This window comes from Drosophila novamexicana, unplaced genomic scaffold, assembly GCF_003285875.2.
Source record: "Drosophila novamexicana strain 15010-1031.04,08,12 unplaced genomic scaffold, DnovRS2.1 tig00001720-arrow-arrow-pilon, whole genome shotgun sequence".
NCBI lineage: Eukaryota > Metazoa > Arthropoda > Insecta > Diptera > Drosophilidae > Drosophila > Drosophila novamexicana.
In genome coordinates this window covers 35,566-48,877 of record NW_020824881.1, presented here as the reverse complement: position 1 = coordinate 48,877, position 13,312 = coordinate 35,566, and the positions used below count along the sequence as shown (strand labels likewise).

Here is a 13,312-nt window from a genome sequence, read left to right as displayed (position 1 = left end):
ATCCTCGTCCCAACAGACTGACTGAGGCCCCCGTGTCCCTTTCATCTTGGCCCCGGCAACTTCCACTTCGGCGAATACGCGTGGGTCTATACTATCCTCCCGTCTCACAGCTTCGACGACCTGGCGCCTGCGGTAATCTGGTAATCCTGCGTCTGCGGGAGCACGCACGTGCCTTTACCACTCTCCGGCTGGCTAGTGTCATCCCTTCCAGCTGTCTCACCAAAAATTCTATTTCGGGCCGACATGTATGCCCGAACACGTTCTTCATACGGTAAGCTCCTAAGTGTTCCTCCTTTGCTTATATTATTATTATAATACGCCTTATCCTGATCCTTATTCCAACTCTCCGTCTCTTTTTCAATGATTATTGGCTTTGGTAGGTACGCGTCTGCCCCGCCATCACTGCGCTCCCTCTGGGGTTTCCCGGACAGTTTTCGCACTGGGAGCAGAAAGTGTCCGGCTTTCCACACCTATAGCAGAATATTTTCCGCTCCTTGGACAGGCAGTCTCTAAAGACGTGATCGAATTGTCTGCAGTTCCAGCATACAGGTCGGGATGAGTTCCTGCCTCGCACGAATGCTTCCTCCAGTTCTCCCGGCGGCTTTTCTGTACGTTGTGGTGGTACTTCAACCTCGTGGACTACGGGCCTCGTTCCTTGTGGACAAAACGACGGCTGCAGGTACCATGTCTGGCTTCTGCGACCCATGTGCCTCTCCACTTCTAGGCACTCTTGGCGCAGTTCATCCACGGTGAGTACGTCCATGGCATATATATATTTCGTCAGACTTTCTTTCAAACCACGCTTTATAATCTTCACCAGCTCGCGGTCTCTCAGCGGCTTCTGGAATCGCGCGGCGAGTTGAAGCATGTGGTGGATATAGTCATTCACCCCTTCGCTGGCCTGTTGCTCTCGTTGTAATAGCTCCTGCATCACATCGTGTTCCGTCTGGTAGCCCCGGAACCTGTCCAAGAGGGCATGTTGGCGTACGGCTCCTCCGGTTGAAAATCATCCGCTCTCCGGTCCTCTACTCGGAAATGGCGGTTATTCGGGTTACGCCAGTTCCTCGACTGAGCATCTGCGACGTAAACTGGGCTGCTGGACGAATATTCCGCCCCTCGTGCGCCTTGTCTATGTGTCTTCGATGGCACCGGTGGTGGAAATGCCTCGCGCTGGAACACTTCCCGTTCTTTCGGGATGTCGCCTGTTCGTGGTCCCGGCTCGACATGTCTGGGCGGCTTCGGCGCAGTGTTAGTCTCGGCGGTTTGGCTCCCTGGCGGCCTGAGCACATCAATGATGCCCTTCATCATTTCCATGAAGCCAGCTCGCATCTCCTCGCGGATGGACTCGCTGATGCCAGATGGCAGAGCATGCCGATACGTTTGGTGGGCCTGAGCGATCGCCGCGTTTGCCGCCGATTTGAGCACTGAGTCTTTCGGGGCTTTTGGGAACTCCAGGTTCCGTGTAGGTTTATTTTGCTGCGCCAATTCTTTCTCCATGTCTACCAGGTGACCTTTTTTTGGGATCTGTCTCTCCGGAAATCCCCGGAAATTCATTGGCGTTCGCACCAGTCCCCCAGCCGGGCGCGGCGCTGGCAGAGCCGACGCCCCATCAGTGTCAGAAGCCCAATCCGACAATTGTGCCTCAGCCATACTTATCCCTTCTGAGAACTGTACCCCTCTCTTCGACAAGGATTGCTACCCTTAAACAAAACGTTACCAATATTCCTAATAAATTAATAAATAAATAAACACCCACTAACAAATCTTACTAATAAAGAATAATAATTTCATACACATCGACCACAAAAACATTCACAAAAATAAAATTTTTTCTTTTTAATTAATTTCAAATACTTGGGGGAGAGAAGACAAATCCTAAAACAGGCTAACTAATCTACGCATAATCTGGACAGTGGACAACACTTAAGCATTCGTCAAATGCTCAGTTCGTCAGTTTGACTGACGAACGGCATTCAAGGAAAGCTACCTTGAAGGCTATTTGGTTTCTGTCGCACTTCTGGGCACCCTTAAGGTATGCTGTGTGACAGGTGCGGCGCAGGATCGGCTTTATATCGTCCTGGGTCACCTGTCTCCGAAGCTTATTTAACTACAGCCAGCACACCCCAGCGGTAGCACAGAGTGGGACTAAACAAATAGAAAACATCTAGTAAGACCTACCCTAATATCACATTCTATCACAATTTTGTTAATTTGTCATGGCGGCTACCACCAGGCTACGATAAACCGTCGCGAACGTTTCGCCAACATGCGACCGTGACTTACCGTCATCAACCACTACAAGAAAACTTCTCATGTTTATGGATACAGACTTACACAACACTATGCAAAACGAACCACAAATCGATAACGTCAAACAATCGGAACTTCTAACTCGTGAACAAATTAAACAGCTGTAACAACTATGAAAATGTAAACAACAAAGGTGAGACACTCAATATAAATTAACAAGAAACACTATTTATCCAGCTTACTCTTCCAGATCGGGCCCCGGTTCCGGACCCAGCGTGCCCGCCCAGCCATGAGACGATCACCTACACTCGTCTCCCTCATTTTGTCCATTAGATGGCCATCAGCCTGTGCCGGCTGTTATGCCAACTCTCCCCAACGAAGAAAATCTAACCGGACATTTCTCTCATCAGATACGGTATATAATTGGTTGCGTTGTCTTAAAGTGTATAACAATTATAATCATTGCTTATGGCATTTATCTTTGCAGCTATTTCGAATCTCATACAAGTGGATATTTGGTTAGCTTCACAGGTGCGTATAATGGTTTGTGCATTCTTATAATTATTGGCCTAATATTTCTTTTATTCCTTTCTGATTTGCATGAGGACTCCGTCCAGATGAATTAATATTTATGCACGTGAACGGTCCTTCTTTTTCTCTTATCTTTTAGAATTCCCTTTTTTTATTTTAAAAGCACTAAGTGGAACAGGCGACGAAATTCTACAAGGATACTGCTAGTCGCCGCAAAAAAACACGCACGGAGGCAATTTAGAGGCAATTGTAGCGCCAATTTAGGAACAATGTGCCCACACAACCACGTAAAACTGGGTATCTCACGACAAACGGTCGTGCAACAGGTAGGTGATATAAATTGTATTAAATCGCTTAATTCTACCTTACCCTACCTAAAGAGCTCTCTGGGGGAGGTAAGGGGTGATGTAAATGGATAATTCCAATTAGGTAAGTATGTGAGCATAGTTCGCGCAAGTGTTAATTTTAAATTTTTATCTTTTACAGGCGCAGATGCATCACCTTTGGAAATTCCCTCACCGTTCGCACTCTAAAGTGAAACTCGGCGTAAGTGTCTATGTATGTATGGACATGATTTAAAAATACAAAAAAACTAAATTTAACGACAAAAAAATCTGTTCTTTTTCAGGGAGTACGGTCAGGAGTCTCGTTCATTTCTCTGCCAAGGGCTCGAACGAGGATGGGCAAAAATGGAACGGACTCACTCGGAGGATGTGGGCGTGGTCTCGCCTGTGGCCGCTTCTTCGTTGTTGGCGTCCGGACCGTGATGGCTCGTCCCTCCGTCTTCAGGGTTGCGCCGACGCTTGGCTGGCGGCGTCGCGGATATGGCTGGTGTATGCCGCTGAGCCGATTCCTGGCCTTTGATATGTTCGAGGGCATCTCTGGTGCGGGAGCTGGTCCCTTTGTTGCCGGACCCGTTAATTTTTATTTTTTTGCTTGTCTAGTCGCACTTAAGTTTTAGGTTTTTTCTTTTGCAATACCTTAGCACATAAGGATTAAGCAATTTACTAATAAAGAAAACCCGTTAAAAAACAAGTGTATGCCCTTTGATTTTTTCTATTCCTTTTTTTTAAGCACATTTAAGTACGGTACGTCCGCTGTGGACCGCTGACAAAGTCGAACTCCCTTTACATTTGGGCAGCAAAATCATCGGTGCCGAATTTCGGCACACGCATACATAGGCGAGGCAGGCACCGTTGCTGCACATCTGCACAGCTGCATATTTTTGGGTCAATGGCCCAAATGACGGTCAAGGGCATATCTAAGGGCATGCGATCCACTCTATTCATATTTGCTTTAAGAGCGAACCGGGCGGCCAATAGCAATCGTAGCTTTTGGCGCCGTGGGTCGCAAGTCTGGCGTTGCCACCCTTCAAAAATTTGGGCTACGCCGTGGGCGCCGTTTCACCCCGCATACTCTGATCAGATGACGAAAAGATATCGGCGTGGCCGATAATATCGCACGCAACCAACTAGGTAAACCCTCGGTGCTACCGATAACGTCAAATGCAACAAAGTCTCTTCGCAATATTTTAATGCGAAACTTTCTCGAAACTCCTGATGGTACAGTGTCATGGCAAATATTAGTTAAATTATTTCAAATTGACACTGATAACAGCTCTACTCGATTATGTCCAAAGCTTTCTAGGAAACATATATACGCCAACTCTTTCGAATCTACTCCGATTTTTAGTCATACAGTTGCTTCTGCCATCAAAACATTAATTCAAAATGGCAATTTCGCTGATTGCCGAGATGTTGCACTCTCGACAGCCAAATTTATTGAAAGGGTTAATAAGCTTTTTGATTGTTTAAATAGCAATGTATTAAAAGATAAAAACCCATTTAAATCAGCTCTACAGAACAATAATGAAATAGAAAAATATTTTACTGAAATGAGATACTATTTCATGAAATGTCGTTATCCCAAAACGGTCTATTGCATTGATAGGTTGTTTCTCACAATAAATTCAGTTTTAAAGCTTTCTCAAGACATTGGGAGGGAAGATTCCAATGTTTTCTTTCTAATTTTGTCACGGCTTAATCAAGATGCATTGGAAAACCTTTTTTATCTAATAAGAAGTAGAGGTATTACAAATAGTAACCCAATGCTTTTTCAATTCAACGCGATAATTTCGAAAATGTTGTCTATGAAAATCATCACAGCAAGAGCTTCATCAGGTAACTGTCAACCAGATGAAGATTATATGCTTGTAAATGTCATAGAACAGGCCAATGAAGAACTGCAAAGTGTTCATGTTGAGGACGAAGAACATTTGTCCTATTACGAGTTGAGCATTGAATATTTCGACGAATGTAGTATAAGCAATAGCGATAATGACGATCTCCCGTCTGTTGCTATTAGTGCAAGTAGCGAAAATGCATTGCGGTATTTTGCAGGGTTTGTTTTACATAAATCACAACAAAAGTTTACTTGTGAAACCCGCAAAAGCCTTTTAAAAGAGGATATTGCTAAATGTGAAGATTCCGAGTATTTTTTGTGTAATAAAAACTTCAAAAGTATAAATAATCGTTTAAAACTTAAAGCTCCCCAAGACGATTTTTTTTGTCTTATTAAACTGTTATATAGTATTTTCCAGACGATTTTTCAAAAGAGTCCACACGTTAGACAAATAAGAGAAGTGATGATTTATGAATGCATTTCGCGGACTGAGGCCTTTGAGAAATTTGCAAATTGGTTTTCCGAATCTCACAGCTGCAGTCACCACAGAAAATATATTTTAAATTACTTCCTGCAGGTCCTGCTCAGAAAGAACAGTATTTGGCTTACAGAGAAACTATGCGACTCATCTGAAAATCCGAGCAGTGCACGGAAAGTAAAAATTGTACAGTCATAATGTGTGGCAATAGAGGCACTATTTACCTTTTTTATGGATATATAACAAGTGACGGAATATAAAAAATGTCCAGAACTGCTTACTTGAAATAGTGCGCGTCAATTTTTGGTCTTTTCTTAAATTCTTCGACAAACCGACGATGAACTACCCTTGCAGAAATACGACTTAAATATTTTTGCATTTTAGGCAAAATAATTCATTTAGGTCAATTAATTGTGTATTAAATAAAATTTGATCAAATTCTTCTCATCATGTCTGACTAGACGAAGAAATACATGATAGAGCATTTAAATGTGGGTGCCTATTGCTACTACAGGCACAAAAGTCACACAATTGAAGAACTAACCTTTGGCTCGCGACAAACGCCGCGATCTACTTGTGCGCACATCCACACAACACAAACATAGGAATGTTTGTAGATCTCGGGGAGGAAGAAAGAGATAGACGCAAGTGCGCAAAGCAATGAGCGAGGCACATGCATAAACACATATGTTTTTGGGCTGTAATGATATAAAAATGGCATACATACATATATTAAGAAAACGCATCATCAGCCGCGACGTTGTACGCTGAGCGAGATGCGGCTTCATACTGAACGTTCGGCTTTTGAGGCCGGCGTTCGGCTACCACTCTCAGCAGTCTTACTCTGTCTAGGCACACTAAAATGTCGCAGGTACCATTAGGGTCGCCTCGTTTCGATTTTTCTTGTTTCGATAAAAAGCGCCATTTGGTATGTCTATACATTGTATGGTTAGTGTATTTACCCAATTTGCTCAAAAAACAGGACGACGATATCGATTCTTATCGATTGCTTGGGAACTGAGTAAGTTATCGATTATCGGAAATAAACTCGATCTGCACGACCTGGCCTTTGCGTACGTTTTGGAGTGAACTCTTTAGTGATGTGCAGATTTTATGTAGTTATTCTGCGAGAGAACCGGCGCTGCCCCTCGTCTGACAAAGCGACACTTAGCAGCATCAAAATGTATTATGTGCTTGAAAACATAATTAAATGCATTTAAAGGTGAGTGATTCCGGCTCCGGAACCATTTTCCAAAAATATTTTCCGCTAAATCACGTCGCTAACTTGACGCATGTTAGAATGCAATAACTAATATTTGTGGGCTTGTGAATAATGTTTGTAAAAGTATTGCAGTAATGTAAACGAAAGCTTAAAAGCCAATCATGATCCCCAAGAATATATTGTTTACGGATGCCCTTGCATTAAATATATCTCAACACTCATTATTTACTGGTATGCATTAATTCTATGTGATGCCTTTTTATTATTATTAACATATTTTGTATGATTTGTAGCTATTGGCAACCAAGCGTTTTTTCTTTCTAGCAATTCCAATATCCGGTTGCCGCAGGAATTGCGTTATAAAAAAATACACGGTTTTGCTTTCAGTCACAAATGTGAGCAAACGGGGCTGCTACTATTTTACGCTGAAAATGAGTTCTCCTTGTTTAAATATGATACTAATCAGAAAGAAACCTTTATATTAATTTATGAAGGTGAGACAAAAGACTGGATTAATGCAGCCATATTTTTGGAGGACGAGAGAAGCGGTCAATTCGCATTGCACATGGCACATGGCGCCCTTCTGCGTTTACAATACAATAACCCGAATAATATGAAATTCGGAGAATGCAGTATATTAGAATTGGCACGTTGTACTGACTATTCTTTGCTTTACTACACAATTTTTAACGGTAAATGCTACAACAAGCTTAATATAATAAGCGGCAATGGATTTGGAGAAATACTGATTTGGCAGCCACATAGTTCTCTTCAAATTAACTTTAATTCACATACCAAAATATTTCGACTTTGCTTGCGGCTAAAGGCGCATAATGGTGTTATATTTTCTATTCACATAAATTTAACAGCACGTTTGCTAGTGACCACTTCCGACGACCGTTCTTTAAAGTTTTGGCAACTAGAAAGTGGATCTGCTCCTGATATTGAATTGGATATAGCTTTGGTTAAGCCCTTGTTCAGCTGCTTTGGACATACTGCCCGAGTCATTTGTGCTACCATTGCAGAGTACGGTAAGATTCTATACACAATTAACGAGAAAGTGAGAATATTTTCGGTAAGCCGAACATTTAATGCCTTTGTAGACATTTGTCTTACTAGCTTCCAGATATGTCAGTATATAAAAAGTTTGATGCAAATATATCGGCAAACAAAACACTTTTCCATAAAAAAAAATTGTTCGAACGATTCTTTCTATTGAGCTATATAATATAGGAGTACGATATTAATTATATTTGGTTTATATATTAACAGTTTAGTTTAAATAATAAATTGGTCAATTAATATTGATAAACAAAGTTTTTAATTTTCGATAAGATTTTGTCTATATGTCAGCTATATGATATAATGGTCCAAACCGACCGTTTTCGACATATGTAAATACTGCCTGCAACAGAAAGACGCTCCACTACAAGGTTTAGAGACGATAGCTTTAAAACTGAGAGACTAATTCGCATTGAAACAGACAGACATGGACATGGCAATATAGACTCAGCAACTGTTGCTGATATAGAATATATACTCTTCATGGGATCGGAGATGTGTTACACATTTCATGAAAAAATCAAAGTACTTTCTACAAGGGCATACAAAATAAATAATTTCTAAGCTCATCTGAACTTTATTTTGCAGGAGGCCAAATTTTTGTTATAAGTGGAGGTGAGGATTCGCATATATGCATTTGGAGTCATTCAGGGGAATTGTTATTCAAACGGCGCCAACAATTTGGTGCGCCAATATGGCGCCTGAGTTTCGATCATTCTACCTCAACACTCTATAGCACAGGCTCAACAGGAAACGTACTTGCTTACAACTTAAAAATGACTTTAAGCTCAAAGCACATCCATTCAACTCAACTGATACCGTTAGATTCATCCACCGAATTTATGAAAAAAATTAAATATTTAAATAATAGTACAATCATTGCTTTAAGCAATAAAAATAACATGTTCTACATGAGACTTACTAAGTCATCTGAAAAGAACATTTGGAAATCGGTTGCAGACTTTCCCACCTATAAGTGCACAGTTTTAGCTGTTAACGATGGAATAATTGCTACCTGTGGCTACCAGCGTGTTACACTTTTAAGCTATAACGGGAATACAGAACGTTTTAAGCTACTCTACGATGGAGACAAGCTTAATGGTCTTATTCAATCGTTTCACTTCCTCGGCAAAGAACTTTATTTGATATCTGATGAATATGGAAACTGTCTTTTACTGAAAGGAAATAACATGGATGTTGAAGGAAGCATAATTATCAGTAAATGTCGTGAACCCTGGATAACAGCTGCACTGCTTGTGAGCCTAGATTGCTTGCTGTTAAGCACTCGCAATGGCCATCTTATGCTTTACGCACGAGAAGGCTGTGCACATTTACAACTAAAGACCACATTTAAACGCTTGCATGGTAAAATGGGATCTACTCTGCTTCAATTGTTTAAGATTGATGAGAAATATGCATACATATTAAGTGCTGGACACGAATCCGCTCTAAGACTTTTACGATTAAATTTAATCGATTATCGTTTAACTTTTTTGCAACGTCAGTGTGTGCCTTTAGCGTGGATAGAAGCATCACCGACAATAGATTTGTTGATCGGATTTAATGACAATCATATTGTGGCGTGGTCTAATAAAAATGACGTGGTTTTACAATTGCAATGCGGAGGAGGCCATCGGTGTTGGGACTATCAGTTAAACGATGGAGTACTTGATATAATATATATTAAGCAAAAGCATGTATTTCGCTATCGTGAGTTACTTTACAACAAATGGTCTTCATGTTTATGGCAGACTTTGCGAAATGAATGGCACACACGAAGTTGTAATATTATACAATTAATTGAACAAAACAGTGTACAGCCATATATTGTGTCAGCCGGTGATGATAATATTATTAAAATTAATCAGCTTATCGGTCAGTCGTTTTATCAGTGTGCCGAGTTGCATACGCACATCTCAAGCATCCGACACTTAGTTCTATACCCTATAAAATCTGAAAACGTCGTAAACTATTGGCTTATCTTCTCAGTTGGAGGTCGGGCGCAGCTATGCATTAATAAGCTTGACACAAATGGCCCAGTCGTAAGTGAACTGTGCTCGCACATAGTACGATCAACAAGTGACGGTAACGGCTTACTTGAAGCGCGGTTAATGGTAATTAACGTTTTACAGCATACTGCGCCTGGAGAATTCTCACTTTTTATTGCCAGCGCTGATGGAAAAATTCGGTTGCTCCACTGGCAGCTGGAAAGACCTACAAAAATCAACTTACATTGTCTAATTGACATTAAAAGATGTCCGCTTCAGATGCAGACTTTAAATAATCTTAATTTATTGTTAATCACAACCACAAATGGCGTGCTGTATGGTTTCGATAAGACTCTTTGCCTCAAACGGTTTGAGCTTCAGTTGCACGCGGCTGGCATCAATGCTTTTGACACGTTAGACGATGGTTCCCGTTTACATATTTTGTCCGGTGGTGACGATGAAATCTTTAAGTACACCACGATTCAAAAATCCGACATGAGTGTCCTACAAAGCACGCAATTCTCGGCCATGCATAATGCTCAGATAAATGCGTTGGGAATACATTCATTGAAACGGGTTGATGAATCCCCTCAATTACGTGCTTATACGTGTAGTATGGATAAACAAATTTATATGGTAAATTTAAAAACTTTAAAATACACTCGCATCGGTTATACATGTTTATCCGATATAAAAGGAATTCTGATAGATAAAAACCATCGTTTATATATTTACGGTTGTGGGTTAGAAGTTATTTTACTGGAAAATAATTAATTATATATTACAATTCTAATTATTAGTATATACATGTTAACGCTTTCTTCTTAACATGCACATGATACTGTCCTGATTAACTTTTTGTTAAAGAATCTTACTCTAATTAAGACTAGAAAAAATTTGTTTTTTTACGAAATCGTTTTTATTAGATGGCAGAATATTTTATATTTAAGTCAAATGCGCTGTTCACATTGCATTTACTTATTTACGCAATATTTAGATTATTGTTAAAACAAATTTAGATTAGTCAATTAAAGATTTGAAATACGAAAAAATAAACAAGTAAAAAGTTACAGTCGGCGCAAAACTGTTTACGATTTGGAAGCTTAGGAAAGTGGAAAATTTCTTGATATTAAAGAAATGTCAATGACGAGCTGTAAGGGTGAGGACGCGTGGTCGGATAGTTATTGTATGCATTATCCGTCTACCTGGCAAATTTTGTGACTAAATTTAAAGCTGTAGTGCAACGTTTTGCGCAGCATACGCCTGGAAGAAAACAGAATCAGTCAGACAGGAAACGTGACCCACCTTTGTGTGACCCTCGACAGGCGGCCTACGTGAAAGTGCCACGCCTATAAAGTCTGTTGCACAGCATGGACAAAACCGGGTAGAATGGGCTTGCTCCTTGTGTGCTACCACATTCAAAAGAGATCAAGCTACCACCACCATATCACCACATCGCGCGAGCAATGCCCAATGGTACGAAAAGTCGCCATTTCACTATCGGCCAAGGAAGATATCCAACGTGTATCTCCGTTTCTGCATTAAAAATGGGAAAAAATGGAATGTATCTGGACAAATGTATGTATGTAATAGGCAGATGAAAGTATCTCTGATCCTATAAAGTATATATGTATGTATATTCTTGATGATCAGCAAGAGCAGAGTCGAGCCATGTTTCGTCTGCATCTATGAACGTAGGGATTTCGAAACCCCTACCCACTCAGTACGAGTTTGTTTTCGACAACTTGCCCCGTTTCTAAGCAATCGATAAAAATCAAAATCGAAATCCTGTTTTTGGCAATCTCTTAGGTTGTAGGAGCTAGACATCGATTTTGACATAGCTTCTTGAATAGTATAAATATATCAAGTATCTTTCATTTCATAGCTATCGCCGCCCCCTGCTTCCATATCCTAGCCATAAATCAAGTAAATAAACGAATTAGAACTTTCCACCAATTTAAGCTATAGTTTTAATGCAATTGTCTCTGAAATTATAAGAATATTCTATAACACAAAAAGATCTTTTGAAAATGTCTTCAAGATCGGTTATGAAGCAAAAAACAAAGTGCAAGAATTTCTGTATACATGTACACACACACATTCATGCGTGCCTTTATTAAATTCCATAAACATCATTGCATTTATGACTGTATTGTTATCTGTTATATATGCATCTCCTTACATTTTAATTCGCTTTTTTACGTAAATATAAAATTTTCGGTATGGCTGTCGAGTAAAGGCCCTTGCAATACATGCGGTGCATAACGGGTTGGAGTCCTATTAAGCGACATACATACATACATATGTATTGTTTTTTTTTATACCCTGAACCCATTGAAAATGTGTAAAAAGGGTATATTGTATTTGTGCAAAATACAAATGTAAGTAACAGGCAGAAGGAAGCATCTCCGACTCCAAAAAGTATATATATTCTTGATCAGCATCAATAGCCGAGTCTATCTAGCCATGTCCGTCCGTCCGTATGTATGAATGCAAGGATCTCAGAACCTATAAGAGCTAGAGACTTGAAATTTTAGATGTAGGTGCTCCTAGTGCCTGCGCAGATCGAGTTTTTTTCCGATAATCGATAACTTACTCCGTTTCCAAAATCAATATCGACATCCTGTTTTTTGAGCAAACTGGGTAAATAATTAGAGCTAGAGTCACCAAACATTACATGTTGCTTCTAGAATATTCAAGTCAAGTATTTTTCATTTTATACCTATAAATCAAGTTAATAACCCAACTGTTATTGCCAACCAATTTAAGCCACAATTTAAATGCAATTGACTTTTTCAGAATACACAAATATTCTATGGTACAATTATATATACTGTAGAAAATTTCATAAAGATCGGTTAAGAAACAAACAAAGTTATATGCAACTGCGCAATTGGATGGGGAGCAGCCTTAAGAATTTCTGTATACATGTACACACACACATTCATGCGCGTCTGCTTCGCATTTTAACAGCATGGTAATGGTTTTCTGTAATGCTATTTTAATTCCTTTTTTTTTTATCATAAGTACTTAATTGTTGGTGTGGCTTCTGAGTAGAGGCATAGCAAGTGGTGCGGTCTGTCGCGAGTTCGAGCCCTACCGGGGAAAGTATTTTTTTTTGTTTTGCTGGTGTGGCTGTTGAGTAGAGTCGACAGCAAGTAATGCGGTCAGTTGCGATTTCGAGCCCTGCCGAGGGAACTTTTTTTTTTAATAAGAGGGTTCAGGGTATTTCCTATCCGGGAGCTCCCGACTTGAACCTCTTACTTGTTTTGTTTTAAATTTACTTCTATTACTGCTGAAGCAAACGAGCTCGCAGCGCGAGCTGCATTTGGTGTATGTGTATGTGGTTCAGGGCATCTCCTATTCGGTAACTCCTCTTGTTTATTATATTGTGGCGACATGTCACTCCATCAAACCACATTGTCATTCCTAGTCACAAATAATATAATCGTAACATATTGTATAAAGTTGGATCTCTGTAAAGGTAGCTGTTAAGCTTATCAAGCATCTCTAACAGATACATAAATACGAATACTGACGCCATTTTGCACACATCGCACTATTTTCATTTTTTATATAAATTAATTTCTTTATATATAA

General features: G+C 40.0%; 1 protein-coding gene and 1 long non-coding RNA gene across 5 annotated transcripts; both read left to right on the top strand.

Annotated features, from left to right (window-relative positions):
- The first annotated feature begins 2,386 nt into the window (after window positions 1-2,386).
- On the top strand, window positions 2,387-3,293 carry LOC115768243. Of its 3 annotated transcripts, none has more exons than XR_004018498.1 (6): window positions 2,387-2,443; window positions 2,501-2,665; window positions 2,738-2,768; window positions 2,921-3,107; window positions 3,162-3,210; window positions 3,268-3,293. It is a non-coding gene; the product is annotated as an uncharacterized LOC115768243 (long non-coding RNA). The 3 variants fall into 3 exon arrangements; XR_004018497.1 differs by having other exon boundaries at window positions 2,738-2,781; XR_004018496.1 differs by having other exon boundaries at window positions 2,738-2,781; window positions 2,868-3,107.
- Window positions 3,294-6,641: 3,348 nt separating this feature from the next.
- On the top strand, window positions 6,642-10,763 carry LOC115768246 (WD repeat-containing protein 6). 2 transcript variants are annotated; one of them, XM_030712776.1, is made up of 4 exons: window positions 6,642-6,893; window positions 6,956-7,693; window positions 8,313-9,838; window positions 9,895-9,965. In XM_030712776.1, the coding sequence occupies exons 1-4, from the start codon at window positions 6,824-6,826 to the stop codon at window positions 9,898-9,900; spliced, it is 2,340 nt and encodes a 779-aa protein (XP_030568636.1). In that variant the 5' UTR covers window positions 6,642-6,823; the 3' UTR covers window positions 9,901-9,965. The 2 variants fall into 2 exon arrangements, with proteins under 2 accessions (XP_030568636.1, XP_030568635.1); XM_030712775.1 differs by having other exon boundaries at window positions 6,652-6,893; window positions 8,313-10,763.
- Window positions 10,764-13,312: the final 2,549 nt, after the last annotated feature.

Bases quoted from the DNA above. Each gene is read 5' to 3' on its own strand.
- LOC115768246 (XM_030712775.1), top strand. From the start codon at position 6,824: ATGATCCCCAAGAATATATTGTTTACGGATGCCCTTGCATTAAATATA. The intron at 6,894-6,955 runs GTATGCATTAAT...TATGATTTGTAG, and splicing joins TCAACACTCATTATTTACTG to CTATTGGCAACCAAGCGTTT. The intron at 7,694-8,312 runs GTAAGATTCTAT...TTTATTTTGCAG, and splicing joins TGCTACCATTGCAGAGTACG to GAGGCCAAATTTTTGTTATA.